This window comes from Diceros bicornis, chromosome 28, assembly GCF_020826845.1.
Source record: "Diceros bicornis minor isolate mBicDic1 chromosome 28, mDicBic1.mat.cur, whole genome shotgun sequence".
Lineage (NCBI taxonomy): Eukaryota > Metazoa > Chordata > Mammalia > Perissodactyla > Rhinocerotidae > Diceros > Diceros bicornis.
This window is the reverse complement of record NC_080767.1, coordinates 37,657,437-37,681,515: the sequence shown is the minus strand read 5'-3', so window position 1 is coordinate 37,681,515 and position 24,079 is coordinate 37,657,437. Positions and strand designations below refer to the sequence as shown.

Here is a 24,079-nt window from a genome sequence, read left to right as displayed (position 1 = left end):
AGGGCACCAGCCAGCTCTGAACAAGACCATCCCACCAGGTGAACAGCCCCCGTCAGGAGCTCCGTGCCCGGCCACCCCAGCAGGGGACAGCACTGGCCCGTCCCCTCCCAAAGCCACTGTGCTGCTGGGGGGATGGCCAGGAACAGCCTCTCGCACGCAGGAGTGGACCTCTCCCTGCTGTCTGGGGGTGGGCAGGCAGGACGGCCGCGCCCAGGCCAACATTTCAGGTACATTCTCCCATCTCTCAGATCCGGGGACAGCAGGTCAGAGGGGGCGCTGGTTTCGAGGCACGCAGCCGCCCCACGGCAGTGGGGGCCGGCAGAAAGGCTGAGCCCCCCCTCCGCCCAGCCCCCCGGCCCCTCGCGGTGGTCAGTCTCAGGTTCTTTCACAGGCGAGACGAGAACGGAGCCGTAAGCCAAAAGCTGGAACCCGCCGCATCAAGTGGCTGAACCTCCCGCCAAGGCCAAATAGTCATTCTTTACTGAACCATGAAACTAAATGTTTTCTCTGCAAAGTACTGAATCAGGTCAAGTCGAATCAATGTTCTCTCTGAAGTCACTGAAGGAGAACACTGCAGCACGTCCAAGGGCACACTCACCCTCTGTGGGGGTGCCTCGGGAGAGCGCCTCAGCGCCCTGTGCCTCAGTTTCCTCATTTGTAAAGAGGGAATAATAGTTATAGTACCCGCCACACGAACTGTGCTGGGAATTCAGTCGTTAACAGGTGTGAAAGCTCCTGAGTCCCCGGCATGGGGTCTGGCACTGGAATGTGCTCAACACAGGCTTGTGGAATGAATGAATGAATGAATGCACAAAGGGACAGGAAGGCGGGTGTTAGGTGGGGGTCTGGCAAGTAACAGAACTGGAATCCCCTCCCAGGGAACTGGGAAGGGAGGCCCAAGGGCTGTCCCTGACATGTCTGTGCCTGATCAGACGTGGAGAGGCCACTTTTCACACACAGCTCAAAGCCAGCTTGTAGCAGCTGCCAAGTCCAGCGTGCCCAGATCTGCGCCAGCGTGGGCCTCTATGCTCTGGCTGAGCAGCACCGACAGCAGCTCCAAGGGAAGACAGCTTTCCTCTGCCCTGGCTCCAAATGGGGAAACTGAGGCACGAAGGGACAAGGATGTGAAGCGGCAAGACGAGGGTCTGAACTCAGCCACGAGACGCATGGCCGAGCACGGTGGTCAGACTCCTGGGCAGGCTGGAAGCCTCCGCCAGGCCCCTCCTCATCAGCACTCTCCTCCCACAAGCCCAAATCGGAGACTGAGGCAGAGACCTATCCCCAGGCAGGCCGCTGATAGAAAGACGGTGAGGCCACAGTGGGTGACATGAGTGACCCAGAAAGGCCAGAGCTGGAGTAAAAGGATGCGATCTTCCAAGAGAGTTTCAGGAGAGGGTAGGGGGTGAGAAGGGGGTCAGGCAGGTCTAACCCAGGCTGGGCTGCCCTGGGCCTGCCACCTGCAGCTGGGAGTGAAGGGCAGCACGGGCCGACAGGCTGATGTTAAAGCCGGAACCTGGAGCACAGGAGACCCATCAGAGCACAGCCTGGAGCTTAGGGGTGTGGACTGTGGAGCCAGACTACACCACCTAGGATCAAACCCAGCTCCACAGCTTACTAGCTGTGTGTCCTTGGGCAAAGTCCTGCCCCTCTTTGAGCCTCAGTTTCCTCATCTGTAAAATAGGCTTGTCGAGAAGACTAAAGTGCTTGGTGCTCTTCACCTGTATAAGAATCCCATAGGCAGGTGTGATCTCGTTTGTCCAATGAGGAGACCGAGGTTCAGATAGGTCTGCTTACCCGCCCGAAGTCGCCCTGCCAGGAAATGGCAGGGCCGGGACTGTGCCTCCAGAGCCCAGGATGGACGCCCAGTTGGCTGCCCCCACCCACCTCGAGTCAGCCCATGAGCTGCATGACCTTGTGTGACCTTGGCATCATGTGACATAAACAGCAGGAGCTGGGTGGCAAGGGCTTGGTGGCAGGTCCACTGCTGACCTCCGGGGGTGCCTCGCAGGGCCAGAGAAGTCTTCCTCAGAATCCCCTAGCTCAGAAGCCCAAACCCTCCCCTCACCCCTCACAGTCCCCCAGCAGCCTTCCCCAGGGCTCCAGCCTCCAGCCTCCCCTATGCCCCCTCACCACCCCCAACCCCCAACAAGCCCCCAGGATGCCGCTGCCATGGGAGCTGGGGGGAGGGGACATGGTTGGCTGCCTCCTCCCCCATTAGAATGATCCCCAACACAGAACACTGGGTGGCCAGCAGGCGGCCAAGCCCCAGGGGATGTGAGCTGGGGTGGGGGAGACAAGCCCTACCCAATGCTTTAAGCAGCTGATTAACCTTTAGGACACAGACGAGGGCATCGGGTGTCCCAGGCACCGTGCCAGGGCCAGCAGCTGGTCACTGCCTCCCTACCTGGAGCCTTGGAGGGTCTTGGAGGGGGGCGGGCGGCAGGCAGCCCTCTGGGGACCTGGCCACCTGCCCCCAGCCCCTCCACCAGGGTCAGGCAAACCTGTGCTACCACCCAACCTGGAGGTGACCAGTGTCAACCTCTGTGTAGGTGAGGATGCTGAGCCAGGGGAGGCGACCAGAGGAAGGAACCCAAGGCCACGGCCAGGAGGCATGGCAGGACCTCTGCCCGGGTCTGCCTGACACCAAGACCTGCGTTCTTACCATTCTGTCTGGGTTTCCAGAAGCTCAGCCATTCCCACACCACCTTCGCGATGCTCCCCTCTCCACCTGTCTGATGATTCACTCTGGATGTTTCTTTAAATCAGCTCACTCTCTTTTTCCTTTCCTGCCTAATCTAGCTTCAGTCTAAGCAGTTAACATCCACACAATTACCAGTGACGTGCGCTAGTCATATCTTTCCTAACACACAATAAAAATATAACTGTTAAAAGATGAGTGTCCTTGATCAAACCTGGCCTCCCCAGCCGTGAAACACCCCAACATCACGTGCCCCTGAGGTGATGCAGCAGGAAGACGTGGTACCCACGGCGTTCTGCGGCCAAAGATCTTTAACCTGCGTCTAATCCCGAGGACGTAATCAGACATTCTACAAGGGACAATATACAAGACAACTGGCCAGCACGTCAACAAGTCAGGGCCATGAAAGGTAAAATAAGGCAGGGATTGTTCCAGAAAAAAGGACTAAAGAGACAGGGCCACCAAATGCAACTGGCAATGCCTGGATTGGGTCCCGGATCAGAGTCAAAAACCGGCTATCAGGGACATTGAGGGACTCACTGCTGGTTTCTTAGGGGTGCTAACAACACGGACGTTGTGGGTGAATGTCCTTTTTCCTCGGAGAGGTGCCCTGAAGTATTAGGGGAGAGGGTCAGAAATATACACACACATATTTGGAAAGAGAGGAAGCAAATGTGGCAGAACACTGCCGGTGGGCGGATCTGGATGACGGCTACACAGGTGCTCACTGCACTCATTTCTCAGCGTTACTCTTGATTTCTCAAAACAAAAAGATGGGAGGAAATGTCTGTCCTCATCAGCCCATCCCTGTGTGCCGTCCCCCACAGCTCCAGAAGGGGCGGGGGTCCTGCCAGGGTCCTGCCCCAGCAGCTCCGACCACCTCAAGCACTGGGAGGGAGGAGGGTGGTGGAGGACAATTTTGGGGTCCCTCTGCCTCCACCCGCCGCCCGGACACCAGAGTGACAGTCGCAGGCTCGGCCCCATCCTCCCTTCTCCTGGAGCCGCCATCCAGGCGTGAAATTAACAAGCGTCCACCCACTCCGCACACTTGCACTTGGTGGGTCTCGGCTCAGGGCTCAGCAGGAAGGCAGGCCGTCCTCAGCGCTACAAGACCCCCGTCCCCTGCCCACACCCAACACCCCCACCTCATGACCCCCTCAAGCTCCTCTAACCGGGTCTGCCTCCAGGCCTTTGTACCTTCTGCTCCCTCTGCCCAGGACACTCGCCCTCACCTTTCACCTGGGAAACCCTCCACACCTTTCAATCCCGGCTAGAATGTCCCATTTCTAGGAAGCCCTCCTGACCCTGCGACAACCCCCTCTGAAGCCCCTCATATGTGGGAATCACTGCTTTACATGGAGTCTGTCTTCCCATCGGCTGCACAACAGAGGGTCAGGCGGGCCTCAGAGTCCTCATCTGAAGGATGGGGCATAAACTCCTACCAGGCAGTCATGGGAGGGGTTCTTGAGGTGGAGAGAAAATTCCCAGCTGAGAGCAGGCACAGAGCCAGGAGGAGAGAGTGGGGCTGGGCGTCCACCTCTGCCTCCAGCTGACCTCCCTGAGAGTGGGGGCAGCAGGGGGAAGAGGCCTGCTGGTGGCTCAGAGCGGAGAGAGGGGCCCAGCCCCTGCCGCTGCCCAGCCTGAGCCCCAGCTGGTTCCTGAGCGCCAGGCCCGCCCCCAGCCGTGGCGGGCTGCCCACAGTGGGGGTGCCCACACTGTCCCTGCCACCCTCCCCTTTGAGCAGCACTCGAGGCTGCTCCCCGCTCCCCTCCCTTCCACGCAGCTCTCGTCTGCCCATCCCTGGAGCCCAGGATAAATGCTGAGGCTGAGGCTGATTTCCCTAAAGCAGAATTCCTCTCTCCTGATTGCAGCTCAGCTCAGACACGGTGCGGATGGAGAGCAGGGCTGGCGGCCCCACAGAGGCGCTGGACGCAGCAGGAGGGAGCGAGGGCAGACTGCGAGCTCTTGTGGCCTCCTGAGCCACCCCGCTGCGGCTAACCCAGGCCCTGTTTCCATCTCCAGGGACAAGGCTGCATGAGTGTCGCCTACGCCGCCCCAGCCCCATCGCAGCTGAAGGAAAACCATCAGTCGGGGGGGGGGGGCCTCGGTTTGATGAGCACAAAGTGGGGGCCTGGCCACCACCCCTGTCACTAAATCCAACACTCCCTCCTGTTGGCCCCGAAACCTCTGACCACTGACTGTCCCGGCTTCCAGAAGGGCAGCTTCCCTCAGACAGCTTCCCCCAAGGCCCCCGGCCTCTGCTTTGCTCAACCTCCAAATATGGGGGTTCTCTGAGTCCCCTCATCAGCATCCTCCTCACATGCCTCTGGGGGGTGGCACGTGCACCCTGCACCCCTCACTCCCAGCTCCTCTCCTGTCGGGCCCCCTTCTAGCTGCTCTTGGATGGCCGAGGGGCCCCTCACGCTCCGCATGGCCCAAAGGGACACCCCCAGACCGGACCTCCCCCTCCTGGGTCCCCATACCATGAACACCCCTTATCCTGCCCTACCAGGAGTCCCACCCGTCCTGGCTACCTGGAAAACACAAGAACACCCCCACTGTCCAGGGCCGGCCTGGAGTCCCGCCCCCGCCCCCCCAGCGCTGTGCCAGCCTCCTCTCAGCCTCCCACCTCCACCCCTCCTCCCATCTACTCCCCACCCAGCAGGGGCCAACATCCCTAATTTGGTCCTGTCCCTCCCCTTAGCAAAGCTTCTTCAGAGAAGGGAGGGAACCTGCTAGTGGGTTCAGCTCACCAGGCGGCACCCCCCTGCCCCGCAGCTGTCTGACACTGCCTCCACCCTAGAGACAGTGACCCCGGCCCCCCAGGAGGGGCCGTTCCCTGTAGGGAAGGCGGCTAGTGTGGTGGTCTTGTGGGACCTGGATTCCAGGGGTCTGTCCCTCCCTTGCTGCATGACCTGTCACTGCCCCTGTCTGGGCCTCAGTTTCCCTGTCTGTGAATGGGGCAGGGCTCTTCCTCCTGCTCATCGCAGACATTACCCGGCTGTGCCAACTGTGAGGTGCTGCACACAGGAGGCGGGGGGAGGAGAAGCAAGAGAGTTCAATGCCTCCCGGGTTTCCCACCCACACGTCCCGCCACACCCAAGGGCTGGGTGAGCAGACACCTGCACCCTCTAATCCTCCAGGTGCCACGAGCTCCCCCAGCCGCAAATCACTCCCACCCCCCAGCTGCAACAGACCCCTGTGTCACAGCCCCTGAGGTCAGACAGCCCCGTGGGAGCAGTTTCCAGCAGGCCCCGTGGGAACCTACCAGGGTTCCTGGGAGGGGCAGGGGACTCCTGGCTGCCCCCCATTGGCCTCGCTGCTTCCCCCCTCTGTGGAGTCCTGAGGTCTCCAGGCCCCCAGCTCTCACACTTCAGGAATAGACCTGCAGGCAGCAAGTCAGCAAGGCCAGAGCCCCACAGGCCCAGTGCTCCAGGGACAGCCCGGGGACACCCACGAGGGGCAGTGTGGAAACAGGAGGGTGGGCACTCGCTCTGGGCCAGACGCCCCAGCTGGTCCCAGATGCACTAACGCACCCGGTGACCTTGGATGGGGGTGGCAGGCTCGTCCAGTAGAGCAGGCTCGAAGATCAGATCTAACAGGAGGACACGCACAGGAGCTGAGAGTCTGGCTGTCGTTGCTGCTGTGGTTCTTATTCGATGTCTCTGCCAGGGTGGGAAGAGAGGCTGCCCCTCCACCCCGCCCCATTCCTGTTTCCCAGAAATGCCCAGCTGGAAGGGAGCTGGGCCCCAGGCCGGCCTGGGTTTCATCAGAAAGGAGGCCTGGCCTCCCGCCCAGAATTCTCGGGCACTCTAGGCTGAGCCAGGCGCTGTGGGAGCCCCTCGCCCTGGCCCAGAAGGAGCCCCAGCCCCCACCGTCCCCTCAGCTCTCCCCTCTGGGCTCCAGATTCTCCTCCCCACCATGGGGGTGGCAGCCCAGCCTCCCTGGAGCTTGCTGTGTCCACCCACATTGGCTGAGCGCCGGCCAGGGCCCAGAGCAGCCCACAGGAGCACTGGCAGGGCCCAGCCTGCTCTGCTCACTTGGCACCCTCTGTGCAGGCTTGCCCGTGGGGACCCGAGGACATCAGACTGCCATCCACAGCAAGGTCACAGCGAGACCCGTGAGCCACCGCTACTGCTGCTGGCCCTGCATCAGTACTTCATGCACAGGATGTCGGAGACCTCACGAAGCTCTGGGGGTCAAGGTCATGATGAGGCACCAGGGTTCAGGGGGAGCCAGGCCCGGGTCACCCAGCTGACCAGGCTCTGACCACCTCCCAGGCCCTACTTCTGACCCTCCTCCCCTTACATCCTCACGGTGGCCCCCTCTCCACACTAAGAGGGGCCAGAGCACCAGGGCTGCAGGAGGATGGCCGGGCAGTCCTGGGCCACTTCATCTGCAGAAGGGCCCACGAGGCCTGACTTCAGGAGCTCAGAGCGGATGGTGGCTCCCTGACCACACAGGGCAGGCCCGGGCCAGGGCTGGGCCAGCTGAGCCCGATTCCTGGGACCTGCTCTTCACCACCCTGAGCTCAGGCCTGGCCGACCTGACCGTGGCCCGCAGAACCTGGGCTCTCTCCCACAGCAGGCCTTCGCGCAGACGGGTCCACCCCCAATCTGGTCACTGTGTGGCCTCGGTCAACACACTCCCCTCTCTGAGCCTTGTTTCCGCCTCCATCACGGAGCTGTGGTCAGAGCCAAGAAGAGGACGCAGATCGAAAGCACTGAGTCCAGCGTGACAAGTGATCGACATGGAGACATGGGCCATCATGATGCCAGTCGTGGTATGAGAATAAAATGACAGGGTCTCACTGCCATTGGGGCAGCAGCAGACGCGGCTGGTGTGGCTGATGCTAAGATGGGAAACTTCCTGGGACGCAGAGAGGAGACAAGCCCTCGAGGGAACACAGGTGTGAGAGGATGCTCGGAGCTGCTCAGATCCCAATTCAAATCCCCCTGTACCCTCCTTGGCCCCTCAGAATTCTCCACGAACCCCAGATGGCTCCACTGGCTGAGCTCTTGTGCTGTACCAGGCCCTGTGCCGGGAGGTGGGGGTCCCTGACAGCCCACTTCACTGATGAAGAAACTGAGGCTTCACAGAGAAACAAAGGCAATCGTCCAAGGTCACACGGTCAGTGGTGGAGGCACAGAGGTGGGAGCCAGGCTCAAGGAGGCTTTAGCCCGGAGGTGGTCATCCCCAAGAAGGGGCCGTCCACCGAGCACCCCCAGGCCACCCCCAGGCAGGCACTCGCCAAGCACCTTCTGTGCGCCAGGAATTGGGGTGCACGAGACTCGGGTGCTTGGTCCAGCAGGCAGCAGCCGGCTCCTGCCCATCGCAGTGCCCCTCAGCAGTGCCTCCCCTGGAGAGCCAGGCCCCGGGCTCCATCTTTCTCCTGGACGCTGTGATTCTTCTCACTTTCACATTTACCAAGCAAAGCTCGACTTGTGATTCCTTTCCCACCCCAGCCTCAGTTTTCTCATCTGACAAATGGGGCAAGAATGTCCACTCCACCAGCTCACAGGCAGGTGAAAGTGCTCCACCCCTGGAGCAGGGCCATGTGGGGGAGGACTCCATGGGCTCCCCAAAGGTGCCCGCCCCAGAGCCCCTGAAGGGAGAGGGCTGGGCCCCCGGGGGTGGAGGGCAGAGTCCCAGGCCCACCGAAAACCAGGTGTCATTAAAATCTTGTGTTCTAGCTCAAATATTTCCCCAAATTTGCATTCTGCCCCATCATTTATAGGTGTTTATTGTACTCTAAAAATAAAGTTATAAAATATATTGATTTTAATTTCTCCATAAGTTAAGTAACCTTTCCCCCAAAATTTTCAAGTAAAGCTGCAGGAAGATGTACTTTGTCTTGTGGCTTCCGGGAAGAGTAAGATGAAAAAAGCTGCGATGTACCAGGCATTCACTGTGTGCCCATCCTGGGCTAAGTACTCTGCACACAATATCTCATTCAGTGCCCGAATGGTGCTAGGAAGCAAGGACTTTGATTATCCCCATGACACAGATCAGGCAACTGAGGCTCCTAGAGGTCAGCCACTTGCCCGAGGACCAAAGTCAGTCTGCAGAGGAGCCGGGACCAGAACTAGGGTCTGTGTGACTCCAGAACCTGCTGGAGAACTTTGGTGTTTAAAACATCACACAGATGCATTCTGGGAGTTAGCTTCTTCACGTCCTGCCTGACTCCTGAACCACATCACCTGGTCCCCTCAAAGAGGCGCCGAATCTTTGGCTTTTCTGACTCCCCACCAAAGGGCTGCTGGGGCTGGGAAGCGAAGATCCTCAATATCTGCTGATCTACTAACGACTGGCTTTGACTGAGTGACCCAGACCGTGGCACGCTGACGTAGGTTCAAATCCTGGCTATTTCACTTTCCAGCTGTATGACGTTGGACAAGTCAGTTAGCCTCTCTGAGCCTCGGTTTCCTCATCAGAAAACTGAGACTGATAAAACCTACGATAGCTACATACATGCAGAAAAGACTGGAGGGAACTAGCAGAAAATGCTAACAACAGTGACCTCCCAGAATGGTTTTGTCCTTGTCATTGTGACCGTCCGTATTTTCCAATTTTGTCCTTCTCCATGGCTGGGGGCTCCACAGGGCAGGATCTGCGTCTGCCTAAGTCACAGCTGTATAACAGCGTCTGGTACACAGCAGGCGCTCAGTGTGGGTTTGTTCTCGCAGAACGCATGCGTTGTGCTTCTTTTAGGTGAATAAGTTGGAAAGTAGAGATGCCTCTAAAACTCAAAGTTATTCCTGCTAATAAATGGCTTTGCCCAATGGCTACACTCACGGGCTCTCTCTCTCTCTTTCTCACAGACACACACACACACACACACACACACACACACCCCTGAGGTAAGACCCCAAGAACGACTGCCTGGTTCAAGCCCTCTCTCCTGCCAAACTCTGAACCTTCCAGAAGAGTGGGTCCTGAAGGAGGTGCCCTTCCTTTGAGACCTCAGGGAAGGCTGGCATGCAGGGTTTTCTCCTGGCAGAGACCCTGCAAACATTTCAGAGCCGAGCCATGCCACGTGCTTGGCGAATCAGCTCAGCCCAACATCACGAACGTTCTCCAAGCACCTGCCAAGGTCAGAGGCCGTGGGAGGCATGAAGGCACCTGGTCAACAGGGTCCTTTTCTGAACTGAGTCATTCTTTAGCCCCTGTGTGAGCTAGGGAACTGAATTCACCCCAGAACCTCAGTTTCCTCGTCTGTAAAATGGGGGTGGTGTTGACAATACCTTCCTTACAAGGCGGTCAGAAGGAACAAAAAGGAATTTTCACCCCTTCATTCTTCCAATAGTTGATTACTGAGCACTCACATGGGCCAGGCCCTGACCTGGGCAGACATAAGCTCTTGTCCTCCGAGTCCCTGACACAACAGGAGAGGGGCCTGAGGCACACAAGCCTGCAGCTGTCTGACTATCTGTTGTGATAACAGAGGCAAGTGCAGGGGGTGATGGAAGCGTAAAGCCAGGGGTCAGGGCGTGCTCCCTGGGGAAAGGGCGCTTAGGCTGGTGTACAAAGGACGAGACACAGAGCGCGGTGAGGCCAGGGGACCACAAGGAGTCACAACTCGCTGGAACAGAGCATTAGCCAGAGGAAGCGCGGTGAGGTCCAGGCAGACGGAGCACGGGGGGCCCACGATGTCAACAATCACTACTATTAATAAAAGTGTCACGACACCCAAAGACAAGGCAGATGACCAGGGCCAAGGAGCTGGGCGCCCGGAGGGGAGGGGCTGCAAGAAGCCGTGGACAGTCGCCCCCTCACATCACCCTGTCCTGGGGTGCGCGGCATCTGCTTCCCCCCACGGCCCCCGCACTCCTGCTTCGTCCCCAGCTCTGGGAGGGGTAGGACACTCTGGCTGGTCTCCATTGCAGCCCAGGCATGAGCCAGATCAGTCAGGTCCTAAATGTCACAACCACTGGGGCGAGAAGACCTCAGAATGGGAGCGGGGGAGGGGCGCTGAGAGACGGGGAGGGTGCAGAGCCCCCCACTGGGAGAGACGGCGACAACACTGACAGGGACACAGAGACAAGGCAGGGGCAGTCATGGGGTCACGGGGACCCAGCCCTTCCCCCACCACCAGCTCCCCTGCTCCTTCTCCCAGCCCAGGGTGCGGCAAACCCCTCCTGAGAGCCACCAGCCAGCTGCAGACACGGAGGTCCACACCGAGCTGCACTGGGGAGGAACAAGCCCAGCAGGAGGGCTCCGGGGCAGGAATCCCAGGGCGTCTGGCCCAGGAGGGCGGAACGGGGCTGGAGCCCCAGGCGCCCTGGGCCAGCGGCACTGCGGGCTCTGGCTCCAGCTCTGGCCCTTTAGGAGCCGAGGGTGGAGGCTGGCCCTGACCTGCCCTCCCTGGGGAGGCACAGACAGATGTGACTCATCCCAGGTTCTGGTCCTGGTCCTGGGCAGCAGGAGGACCCTGGCATGGGGACTCCAAGCAGTAATGGGGCACAGAGAGGCACAGCCTGGCCAGAACCCACTGGAGGCCAGACTGTGACCTTGACCACGACTGCTGTTGGTGCCTCCTTCAGCCAAGATGGGCCCCATCTCCCTCCATGGCTCTCCTGTCTCCCAAGACTGGCCCCTGGCAGTGCTGCCCTCCAGGTGGGGCCCTGCCTTGCCAGTCAGCCGGCCCCTCTGAGGGGCTAATCCACTGCACCCTCAGCTCACCACGCACCTCCTCGACACTCCGGCCCCTGCACATATCCAGATCCTCAGACACGCCACGCCTTGATGCCTCCAGACCTGGAACATGCTCTTCCTTCTGCATGAAACACTCTCAACAGCCCCCATAAACCGCCCCCCAAAACCTCTTTGTGCCTTCTCAACTCCCACTCCTCCCTCAGGGGGGGCCGCCAACTTTAGCAAATAAAAATACAGGATGCCCAGTTAAATTCAAATTTCAGATAAGCAATGAATAACTGTTTAGTATGTCTGGCAATCCTACACTCGGGTCTCAACAGAAACACTGCCTCCTCCAGGAAGTCCTCCCAGATGCACCCCAGACCTGGTGAACTTCCACAGCATTGTGCAATGCCCTGTCTGGATGCTTATAGAGCCTAATATCTATTTCCACACCCAGCTGTGAATGCCAGGAGGGCCAGAAGTCCACCTGTTCAATCTGCCCTGTGTCCCGGTGCCCACAGGACCTGGGACGAGACAGCTGTTCCTCCAACACTTTCTGCATCAGGGAGTGAGGGGTGGCAAGGTGGCCCAGGGACGCCCTCGGCCAGACTCACCCCACACGGGCACCCAGGGCCTCCAGCCGTGCTCCCACAGCTGGCCAGGCCTCCTTCCCGAGAGGCACCTGGAACACTTCTCGCGGCCGCCCTCAGCCCACAGAGCCGGAGCAGAAGGAACAGGAATCAGGGCGGGGCGGCCGGCAGGCTCTGCTCCTTTATTTTGACGGCTGCCATTCGTTTTAATGAAGACCATGTTCCGCTCGGGCCCAGCAAGGGCCCCATCACAGGCAGTCGGAAACAAGGACGGCCCAGTGAGGCCGGGGGGCTACTGAGCCCCGGAGGGGAGGCGGCACCCCGGGCCGAGGGGCAGGAGCGCAGCCAGCGCGGGCTCTGAGCTCTGCGGAGCTCCCGTCTGCCCGGCACATACACCATATATTTTTGAACAGAAGGGAAGCTTTCGCTTTTCCCCCATGGTGCCAAAAATAGCCCCATCTCCTGCCTTTGAACAGGAATCTTGGTTCCTACAAAGACACGGAGCAGGCGGGGCCTGGAAGGAGGGGCCGTGCTGGCGGGCTGGCCTCCTCCTGTCCCCCAGCCCCCGAAGGTGCGAGGGGCCTGGGGTCCCGGCTGGGGCTGACCCGCAGAGGCCCAGGCTCCCAGCGCCTGACTTCTCAGGACCCCCAGCCACGGCAAACCCTCCAGCACGCGGCCGGGGTGGTAGGGGAGGCCAGACAGGAACAGAAAGCCAAGACCCAGGATGGATGAGAAGCAACTTCCCTCGTCCGTCAGCTTGTTCGCTGACGCATTTGCTTTTCCATTTATTCCACAGAATGTGCAGCAGGCTCTGTTCTAGGAGCGGATACGGCGGTGAAGCACGCAGCGAGACGCGGTCCCTCCTCACAGCGCTCACAGCCGCACGCAGAGACGGCCACTTAAGCGTGTTCTCACCACCAGGCCTGGGGAGGTCACTGTCCGGCTGGGCCCAGGGCAACTCCCGCGGAAGGGACCACTGGGCATTGGCACAAGCTGAGCGTGGGCGAGGGTGCGCCGTCCAGGGTCAGATGGAAAGCTGCCTCTGAGCTTTTCCCACTTTATGTGTGAAGCCACCAGGACCGGGGGGAAGATTCGAGAGCCTGGGAGGTGCCAGGCCCTTCGCCAGTTATTTTCACACTCAGGCTATCCACAATCCTGGGAGGCGGGATTATTATCATCCGCCCATTTTACAGATGAGGTGAGGAGACTTGGCCCAAGGCCCCAGAGCTAAGGAGGGGAGCTGCGATTTGCACTCAGGCCCCGTGGTCCCCTGAGCTCCTCACACTGCACCGCCCGGCAAGTGGTCTCAGCTCATGTCCCCCGCCCCCAATTCCATAGAGAGCAGAGGTTCAGGGTAGGACGTGGTCACAGGCTGGGAAGTGGAGGACGGGGGATTTGAACCCAGCTCTGTCTGCCTGCAAATCCAGGGCCCTTCCTGGCTCCCACAGCAACCGCTTAGTTTCAAAACAAAAAGGGGTCACTTTCTGTCCCTAAAAGGCCAGAGCACTGGGAGAGCCGGGGGAGGCTGGAGAGAGAGAGAGAATGCGCTCTGAGCCCACCTCCCAGCTGAAAACCCCAGCCCGAAATAAAAAGCAGAGGGCTATTTCTGCCTTGGGTTAAACATTCCTCAAAGCCACATTCCTCCCGCGCTCCTCCTCTCCCCCACCAGGGAATCCCGAGCGCGGTGGCCTGGACGCCCCGCCAGCTCCCTGGGGCCACCTCGTGAGACCAGGCGTGCCAGAGCCAGCAGCTGCCCTGCACCCCATCCGGGGCACCCCAACCTAGGCTCACTAGGTGGGGAGCAGCGGCTCCTAGGTGGCATCGTCAGAGCTCCCTGGGGCTGAGAAAAGGTGACATCCCCTGTCACAGAGAGGGGGACAGATGGAGAACCAAGATCCTGAGAGGGGCAGCCAAAGGTCACAGCGAGCTGGGCTGGAACCAGGACCCAGATTCCGACTCCCTGGCAGTCCCCCACCCCCATCAGACTGCAGGTCAGGGGCACAGGTGGGTCCCTCGCTGGTCAGCGGAGGAGCCAGATAAAGCGGCATGTGCACAGGCACCATGGAAAGCCCAGAGCCTTCCACAGAGGCGTTCACAGCTGCCCCGTGCGCAGCCCCAGGCCAGGCACTGCACAGAAACCAAAATCCACCAGACGTGTGCCAACCCCCAAGGAGCTCAGAGTCGCCCAGGGCGCTGCCACCAAAGCCCGAGGTCCCCTCTGTCCCTGTGCCCCTGAGCCCCACAGTGCACCTGTGAGGACTTGGCCTCTTCCTTCATCCGACAGACACTTCTTGAGGCACCTGGGCCACGCCAGACACGGGCAAGGCAGGAGGGCCAGGGCGCTCTCGGTCCCCACGGCCTCACCCTGGGGCTGCCCCCTGCAGGCTCCCGAGAGCAGGGACATGCCAGCACCATTGTGATGGGCCACACTGCTCCTGAGCTCACAGGTCGGGGGGATGCCGTGAGGTCAGCTCAGCGCGGCACACGGTCAAGTCTCTGCCAGGATGGGGCAGAGGCTGAGAAAGACCCCGAGGCCTGGTTATGGGGCAGCCGTCCGCCGCACACTCCTAACAACGCCCCCTGAACTTCTCGCAACCCTTCTCCTGCCGCCTTCCACAGGCCTCGCTTCTGCCTCCTCCCCAGAGGAAGCCAAGCTGAGGCTGCCCCAAACCCCTGCGGAAATCAGAACATCTGGAACCAGCAAGGCTGTGTGCTCACAACTGGAAGGATCCTACCCACCGTCCAACCCCACCTCCGGCCCAGGAATCCAGGATGCCTGGCCAGTGTCTGACGCTCCAGCAGCTGCCTGAACGCCTCCAGCGACGGGGCGCTCGCTGCCCTATGCAGCAGCTCTAAGGTTACACGGCTCATGGAGATCATGGGACGCAGGCAAGAGGTGGGAAGGGCACGTCTTTGGCAGGACAAAGATCTGAGCCCGAGCCCCAGCTTGGCCACTGACTGGCTGGGAGGCCGTGGGCGTGTCCCCGAACCTGCCTGGGCCTCCCTTCCCTCATCTGCAAAATGGGCATCACAGTCCCTACTCCCAGGGTTGCAGTGAGACTGCAGGGGGACGATCTGTACTCAGGACTCCTGGCACCGGGTACCCACTTGGCAAACAGCAATCATCATTACTGTCACTCCTCACCATGACATTCCCCCACTGCCCGAAGGCAGATGGGCTCCTGTGGCCAGGGCAGAAGGGGACAGAGAAGTGGTAGCCACATCACCGAGCAATCAGCTTCTGACTTGGGTTCCTGGCCCGTGTGTGCCTCCCACCGAGCGCCCCACCCCCACCCCCGTGCATATCTACACTTACAACCCGCACAGACCTGCCCTCACACACACCAGCGTGCGCACGCATGTGCACAGACGTGCCAGCTCACCCACTCCTGACACACGCCGCGACCTCGTCACTCACTCGGAGCATGCCCACGTGAACCAGGGCTCACACATGTGATCCGCAGCACTCACCCCACCCGCACACCCACACCAGGCGCCCACGCTCACTCACGCTCACCCACACACCTCCACCCCCCACCTGCACGGGGCCCTCCCCACCGCCCAGGGTCAAACTCCGGCTGCGCCACTCACCAGATGTGTGGCCTTGGGCCAGCTTTGGTCCTCTCTGAGCCTCAGTTTCTTCATCTGAGAAAGGGGGACCACGCAGGGCTCCTGGGAGGAGTCGGTGATGAACGCATGTGAGCACTGAGCTGGGCCTGGATCACGCAAACGTGCTTACCGCCAGGCTCTCACCACTGCGACAGCCTCTGCTGCTCACGCGTTGTTGATTACAGATTCTCCATCACCACTGATGAGCTAAAGGGAGCATCTAATTCAGGATCTCTACTATTTCTAACCTCACACACCACTGTCCTGTGTTATGGAGGTATTATTGTCCCCACCTCGCAGATGAGAAAACCAAGGCATCAAGAGACGAAGAACTGTGCCTGTGGCTGAGACAGCCCAGGGACCCAGGTCCTCAGACACCAGGGCCCAAGCAGGCTCCATCCCTGGGGCCCAGGGGTAGCCTCCCCTCAGAAGTCTCACCATCTGGCAACCTGAACATTGTACAGAAAGGGAAACTGAGTCCTAGAGGGGACGAGTGACTCCAAAGTCACTGTCCAGGCTGCCGTGTTCTGGACTGAAGCCCAGGCAGGCATCTCTCTGGTTCTCCGAGGCTACATCCGCATAGGATCCTAAGACCTGGCATCCCAGGGCGGGCCCTCCCTCTCGACTCACTGAGCGGGGAGCCCAATGCAGAACGATCTGGCCACCCACATCCAGGCCAAACACAGAGGCCGCCCACATTTGCCACTCACTCCTAATTTAGCCGCAGGCCTGTGACGGCTCACCCTGTGACTGCCTGGGGGCGTGGCCGAGAACCGCTGTCCCCTGACTCCGATGGCCAAGCAGCCTTCTTCCTGTGGGAGTGTTTACTGTGCACTTAGTGCACATGGGGCCGTGTCCACCTGCAGGAAAAGCACTATCATCGTCCCATCTCACACATGAGACACCCAGAGGGACGGGCTCGCCAGGGTCCCACAGCCAGAGACAGCAAGCTGGCCTACAAGCCCACACCACTCTGCTCTCCTACCCTCAGCCGGGACTCTGACCCCAATTTCAAGTTACCTGGAAACTGGGCACGTTCACTTATGATGTTCTCTGTCCTGGTAAAGAGACCACACCCGGGACGTGCAGTGTTTCATCTTGTAATGAGAAGACAGAAGAATGCTCTTTTTAATTTATACTGGTTTTTTCCTTACCTGAGAGCAAGAGATATTCAGGACACGATGAACCATATCAAAAGAAACTTCCATGAAGAAAACAAGACATCCCCATCTCGACCCCAAAGACCAACCCATCATGGCCCAGTGGGATGTGTCCCAACAGGAGTCAGCAGTCCTAGGTTCCTGCCCAATATTTGCCACGAGAACTTGGGAGAGAAATTCACCTCTCTGAGCTCACTTTGTCTATTTATAAAATGAGGGCCTTGGACTATATGACCCCAAAGTCTCCTCTAGCTCACAGATTCTAGGATGCTATTTCATAGTAATCAAAGAAATGAATATTGAAACAGTGAGCTATTTTCTTTCCCATAAAGTTGGTAATTATTAAGAAAAACAATAACACTCAGTGCTGAGAAGAGTGCAGGGAAACAGGCATTCTCTCATCCACTTCTGTGGAAAATATAAACGGGAGTATATTTTCTGGAGAGCAATTTAACAGTTTTTCAATCAAAAGCTTTTTAAGATATCTTCAGCCTTTAACTCTATAACCTCATTTTGGGGAATTTATTCATCTTAAAGAAGAGATGTGTGCAAAGGTTTAGTACAAAGATGTTTGTCATAGCACTGTTTATATCGGCAAAAAAAAAGCAACCTAACTGTCCAGTGGCAGGGGATTAAATAAAATGTGTTGCATTCATATGATGCACCATTAAAAAATCATGTTTTAGGAGAATAGTTAATGACGTGGGCAAACATTCACAATTGTCAGGTTTTATAGTTAGAAAACGAAAAGCATATAATCCCAAATTTACAAGGTAATTTGTACCAAGTCCTACTGCACCAAGTCCTAAATAAATCTAGAATCTGCCTGTCACGTCATCCCCAGTGATGCTCCCCGTCCATCACCATGATCACCCCTAGCTTTGAGCACCGCCCCCTCCTCCAATTCACTCTTTGGACTGATTACAGGCAAGAACAACCTCCAAACCCAAATCTAACATGTCCCCACCACCTCCTTCCCTGGCTCCCCACCCATTTTGGAAAATGTCCAAATTCCTCCCCATGGCCTTCGGGGCCCTTGGTGAGGGGTGATGTGAGCCCAGCCCACTGGCCACCTGTGTCACCCACTGCCCACGGCCTGCCCCAGAGGGGCTCAGGCTGGCCCTGGAGCAGGGGGAGCTGGGTCCAATCCCACGGCCGCCGCCGGGAGAAAGGGCTTCCACCTGACACTGCGAGACGCAAGATGCCAGGGCCCTCGGGGGCAGGGGCGGCACAGGAGGAGCGGGTCATATCTATGGAGATGGGAGGGACAGAAAGAGGCGGAACAGGCTTGAGGAAGGGGCCTGGGCTCTGTGACCCCTCAAGTCCCGCCCCTCTCCGGCCTCCTCTACTTCTCTCTGTGCCCAACAAAGGGGGCAGGCCATAGACCCACCCGGCCCGTCCTGCCCTGGAGAACAGAGGACGAGAGGTATGGAGGATCCCTCAGGACGAGGCACCGGGCTCACCTCTCCACGTGCCCCGAATCCTCACCAGCTCTGGGGCCCCCGTGACGCCCATTTCCCAGAGGAGGAAAGTGAAGCTCCGTGAGATGGGGCTTGCCCCAGGACAGGGCTGGAACCCCGGCACAGCCAGCCCCAGCCCTACCTCCCTCCCTGAGACTCTGCTGCCAAACGGCCCCCACTCCCCTTCTAGCCCACGCTCTGGACCTCAAAGCACTCTCCCATTTGGACCCAGGGAGTCGCATGGGCAGGTATCACAGGCGAGCACACTGCTGCTCAGAGGGGGTAAGCGACTTGCCCAAGGTCACAGAGCCCAAGTGAGCACCCAGCCCCATTCTCCGGGATATTGAGTTCTTTCCTAACAACAGACTCGATGTTTCTTGCCCAGATGCCCACCTAGTGTTGAGTCTAACCTCGATTCTTCTTGCTGCTGCCGTTTCGCCTTCATTGGAAACGGAGCAGGCCTCCCTGGTCTTACCTCTATGCATACAGAATGCATAGGGATCGCAGGAGCCACCTCCTTCCTCCAGGCCTTCCCTCTCCCAGGTGGCTTATCCCCTGCCTGGCTGTGGGGCCCTCCACACCCCAATTCCCTCATTTGTCCCAAGATGGGTGCCTCCCCCCAAGGCAATGTCTTGCCCACTCTGGTCAAACAGCGCTGAGTGAGGGGAGCGATGCTCAGAGAATATTCCTTATCCTGCAGGAAGGGACCCTTCTCAAAGCTAGAAAGACACGAGAGCCCAACTGGTGACACTCAGCATCTCTCGACCCCAGACTCCTGACCCCGAGTGGGGCTCCCCAGACCCCCCAGCAGCTCCTCCCCTCCACAAGCTGCCGAGCAGTGGGCACCATTCTGGGCATCAGGAAAAAGGCCGAAGAGACCCAAGGTTGGCAAGCAAGGTCAAGGCAGAGCCTGGGCTGACCAAGAGCGACAAGGAGGAGGTGACCTCCTCCGAGTCCTGATGGAGGGTGCCTGGGGAGTGCCGTGAGCACCATGCGGAGACGATAAGGTGGGAGGGGGAGTTCCTGCCTCCTGGGGCCGCTGTCCTGGGCCCAGAAGTCTTTACACTGATGCAGCTCAGACCACGACACAGGGCTCGTTTTTTGGACGACCTGGCTGGTTTCCACCTGGGGCCAGGAATCTCTCTCTCTGGTTCACATCTCTAACTCCGTGCCCAGCACAGGGTGAGCATTCGCCAAACAGCAGGTCAGGGCAGCCTCAAAATTAACAAGTGAGGGTCGGGGAGATGGCTGCAGGGAAAAGAAGAACCAGCCAAGATTTGAGCAAACCAGAGATCCCACCTTTCTATGCCTCCTGTGTGCCAGGCACAAAGACCAGGGCCGTAGGAAGGTTCCTCTGTGGAGAGATGAACTTCGCCCACAAGATTTATTTAAGACCAGTTCAAGATGAAGCTGAATTGTGTCGTGAAAACAATATTAATAACAATCCCTAACATGCATCCTTGCATCCTTGACAAGTGTTTGTCATGCAGATCAAGGATGGCCCCTCGCCACAGACCACGTACTAGGGTATGTGAATCATCCTGCTGACTGCTCAGGTACTATGAGCACACCCATTTTGCAGGTAAAGAAACTGAGGCTCCGTTAGGTGAGGGGCTGGCCTGTCCCACAGCCTGGGCACACAGGGATGACAACAGCCTCGCAACAAGCTAGAAGAAAGTGGGCAGACCTCAAAGAGACTGGGCTGATGGCCTCACTGACCACTGCCTATGAGTCCCGGCTAGGCGGGGGCCTCCTCCACCTCTCTCGAGCCTCTGCTGCTCCTGGATAGAGTTGTGCCAGGAAGGGCGAGGATGGGGTTACGGGGCACCGATGATTTACAAAATCTTATCTGCAGAGGAGGAAGAAAGTCTGCTCTGCGGTGTTAAGCCTGAAAGACGGAAGGTTTTAGCCAGGCTGAATGCAGGTGCGTCCAGCGAGGGCCACATAGCTGGAGCTTTTAGACTTTCTCCTTCCTCCTCACACACACGCAGACCACCAAGACAGTCTTTTCCAGGGAGCAGCAATCACCACCAAGGGTGGCAGCCAGCACTGACCCGGGCATGCACATCTGGGGCTCCCCTCTGGGCGCCTTAGCCAGCTGTGCTCTGCCCGAGGTGGCCGAGGACACCAGGTGGTGCTGACATATGCCAGGACCCCCAGAACCAGTTGTGGGTCTTCAGCTGGGGCTCCTCGGAGCCAAGATCTGTAGGACAAACACTTGTCAAGGGCACACATTCCTGGGCCTGCCCAGACCTTAAGAATCGGAAATCTGGGAGGGGGACCGGACCCCGGCGCCGTGGCATGTAACAGGCTCTCCCGGAGATTCTGACATTTGAGAGTCCTCCCTAAGCGCTCTTCTCTTGACCCCAGACACAGATCCCCGGAACGAAGAGCAGATGGCTCCACTCCTCGTCAGAAGGAAGCCCATCCGGGGCCTCAGAACAAGCTGGAGGCTTTCTCTGCTTTTCCTGCTGGGAGACTTTCCATTCAACAAATACCTGTGGACCTCCTATGTGCCCACACAACCAAACAGACAAGGGCGTGCACTGAGGGAGCCGGCATCAGCCAGGGAGACAGACAGGAGGCAAATGAACCCAGCAGCACCTCCACCAGCCCGCCCCTAATAAGGGCTCCACAGAGGAAACGTACCGGGCTAACTAGCTCCCTGATGGAAGGTCTTCCAGGTCTCCAAAGGCCTTTAAAAACAGCCCAGCCCAGCTCGGCACCACGGGGCCAATTCCCAACAAAGCCTGTGGACTCCACTTCTCCCAAAGTTGACAGATCTGCCTGGAGGGAGGGGAGTGGACACAATGACCACTCCAGGCCCCTTCCCATCCAGAAGCCACCATAACGGGCTTCTAGCAGAAACCAGAAAGGGACGCACAGAAGAAAAGCCCCTCCTGACTTCTCGGCGTGAGCTCTGAGGTCAAGGGGCATCACTTTGGACACAGACAGACCTGAGTTCAAGTCCTGGATGCTGGGCACACCGCTTGGCCCCTCTGAGCCTTAGTTTCCTCATCTGTAAATGGGGAGAGTAACAGCGCCCACTAAGCGCAGGGCCGTTGCGAGGATTCAATGTGCTAATGATGCAAAGAGCTCGGTGTGTGACATGCTTGACAAGCAGGAAACCTGCTCCATTCGGCTCACAGGTGGCTCCCCTGCTCCACCATGATGGAAACACCCCAGCGCAGCCCATGCCCACCACTCCCGCCGACGCCCATGGCGCCCTCTGCCTCCCCGAGCACAGGGGCCCGGGAAGTCCCACCTGCAGCCTGCTGGCAGACAGCTAGGGGCCACTTCTGGACGGAGCCTGAAGGAAGGCCCAGCAAATCTCACAAAACGACGGCCAGACTGGGAAGGGCCACCCAGCCACCTCGGAAACGGGGTAAGAACAGCAAGGACAGAGTCCCGGGTTCTCGCAGCCTCACCCCTTCCAGGAGCAGCTCCTGGGATATGAGCTCCTTGCTGCAGAATTCCACTGGAGAAGGGCCAGTACCTCCCAGCAGACTAGCACCCACTCAGGAAAGCCCTCTTTGTTCCAAGCACATGGGGGCGAGGGGCGCGGAGCTGAAGCGTGGGCCTGGACAGACCTGCAAACGTGCCCAGAAGACCGATGGAGTTGGGGGGGAGGGGGAGCAGAGGTTGTGCAATGCACCACGAGAAGCTGCCTCCCCAGGCTCCATCAGCGCATGAGGCTGGCAGTCAATCTGCTGCCTCCAGGGAGGGTGCAGAGGGGCTGGACCCACGCAGCTGCCCAGGTGTGGGTTCTGAATTCCAGCCCAAACCCAGGGGCACTGCCCCCTTCCAGGTCAGACACCCAGTCAGAAGACCTTCCACACCATGCCATCCTTCACCCCATCCCCCAAAAGAAAGACTGTGCGGTCAGGACCCAGTGCCATTAACCCCTGGCATGCTGGGGCATCTCCCCAGAGGCTGCAGGGAAGGGAGGAGTCTGGCATGGAAAAATTGGGGATGCAAGGGGCCTGGAGAGTTGTGAAGTTGGGCAAGTGGAGGGACACACACTGGGACGGATCTAGAGAAGTCCAAAATGGACAGATCCTCCCCCTAGGGGAGCCCCAGATAGTTAAACGACGAGATCGGCCAGATCACCCACAGGCTCTATAAACCCATTTCCCAGTTTGGCAGATAGCGACAGAAGGGCAGAGGTGAGATCAGGGCCAGAGGAGAACTCAGCCTGTAAATCCTGCAGCCAACAGGGCGCCCAGGACCCTTACCCACCACGGCTGCCACGAGCTCTCTGACAAGTCTCGCCACCCCCCACACACGATCGGGGCCAGGGAGGGGGCGACAGGCCAACCTCGCGGCAGCAGAAGCGGCATCGTGATGCATGAATCACCCACCCCGCTGCGCTCGTGCCAGTAGGCTCCGCGCAGCCGGAGCCACCTCGCCAGCGGGCACCCCCTCCCCGGACCCCTGCCCCTCGCCCCTGCACACCCGTGCCCTTCCCGACAGCTCTGCAGAGAGGGGGCCGCGGGTGGGCTGGGGCTTCCCTCCCGGCCTGGGGGTGGCCCCGCGCACGCTGACGGGCGGCACACGTCCCTGGTGTGGGGGGTGCCTGAGAACAATAGGGCCAGGTGTGGGGCTGGGGGCGCGGCCGTGGGCTTCTGAGAGGCCCGGGGCGGGGGCGGGGCAGTGAGCGACCGAGGGAGGGTGGCGGCGTTGAGGGGGGTGGCGAGCGGGCCCGGAGCGGGGAGGAGGGGTTTGGGGGGGTGACCGCGCGTTGGGGGAGGGGCGCGAGGGGGCGGAAGGAGCTCCGGGGAGCGCGGGGCAGGGGTCCGGGCGCGCGCACTCACAGTAGGTTTTCCTGGTCAGCTCCTCCACAACTTCGGGCTTCAACTTGCTGTTGGACTTCCCCATCCTCGTCGCCGCGGCCCCCGCCCCCCGGGCCGGACCCCGGCGGGGCGCCCAGCGGGAGCGGCTCGGCCGGCGCGGGCCGGGGCGGGCCGGGGCGGGGCGCGCGGAGGGCCGGCGGGCCGGGGCCGCGCCTTTGTCTGCGCCGTGCCCGCGCGGCCCGGGCGCGGGGCTCCGGCGCGCTGCGCTGCACGGCTGGCGGCGCCTCGGCCGCCCTGGGCGCGGCGCGGGGCCCGGGGCGCGGGGCAGCCGCTGGGCAGGCCCGGGCCGTCCGGCCGCCGCCCTCTCCGGGCGCCGCGGCGCGGAGCTGCGCTGGGCTGGGCGCCGACGGGCCGCCGTGTGGCCGCGGTCGTCCCTGGTTACTGGGCTCGGCGGCACATGCTCGCTGCTGCGCTCCCTCGCGCCGCCGCCCCTGCGCTCCCCGCCTCCCGCTCCCCCCGCACCGGCGCGCCAGGGGTGGACCCGGAGCCGCCACTCAGCGCCCGGCGCCACCTCCCGCCCCGCACCCGCGCGGCCGGGCCTGCGCCCGCGGAACGGCGGCCCCGCGAGCCGGGAGCCGGGCGCAGAGGGGCTCCCCCGGGCGCAGAGGGGCTCCCCCGGCCTCGCCGCGTCCGGGGCGGGAGGGGAGGGGGGAGGTCACCCCGCCACCCGCCCTGGAGTCGATCCCCGGCGCCCCAGCACCCCCACGGCGGGGGCGGGCCCTGGAGATCTGACGTGAACGAGGCCAAGTCTCTGCCCGGCGAAATTCATTCATTCGACACGGATTTGTCGGGCGCTGGGGACGCGCCGCTGCACAGGACAGGCGGGGCCCCAGCCCTCACGGGGCGGGGGCGGGGGGCACTGTTCCGCACGGTGTCACATGTTTGGTGGGGGTCACCTACCGCCGCCCGGGGGAAAGTGACCTCCAAGCCCAGGGAGAGGAAGGGATGGGGGTGGGAACGTGTTCAAGGCCCAGAAAACCCGGAGGAGGCAAGGAGGCCTGAACCCGGAGGGACGGCTCCTTTCCTTGCACAGGGCTCCAGGCGCAGGGCCTCTGTGATCCGAGGCCAGAGA

At 60.2% G+C, this 24,079-nt stretch overlaps 1 protein-coding gene across 1 annotated transcript in view; it reads right to left on the bottom strand.

Annotated features, from left to right (window-relative positions):
* Window positions 1-23,515, bottom strand: part of NCS1 (neuronal calcium sensor 1) — a 47,174-nt gene extending 23,659 nt beyond the window's left edge. Inside the window, exon 1 of the mRNA XM_058524292.1 lies at window positions 22,969-23,515. Coding sequence (XP_058380275.1) covers window positions 22,969-23,032 — 64 coding nt within the window. The 5' untranslated portion in view covers window positions 23,033-23,515. The remainder of the gene's footprint in view (window positions 1-22,968) is intronic.
* Window positions 23,516-24,079: the final 564 nt, after the last annotated feature.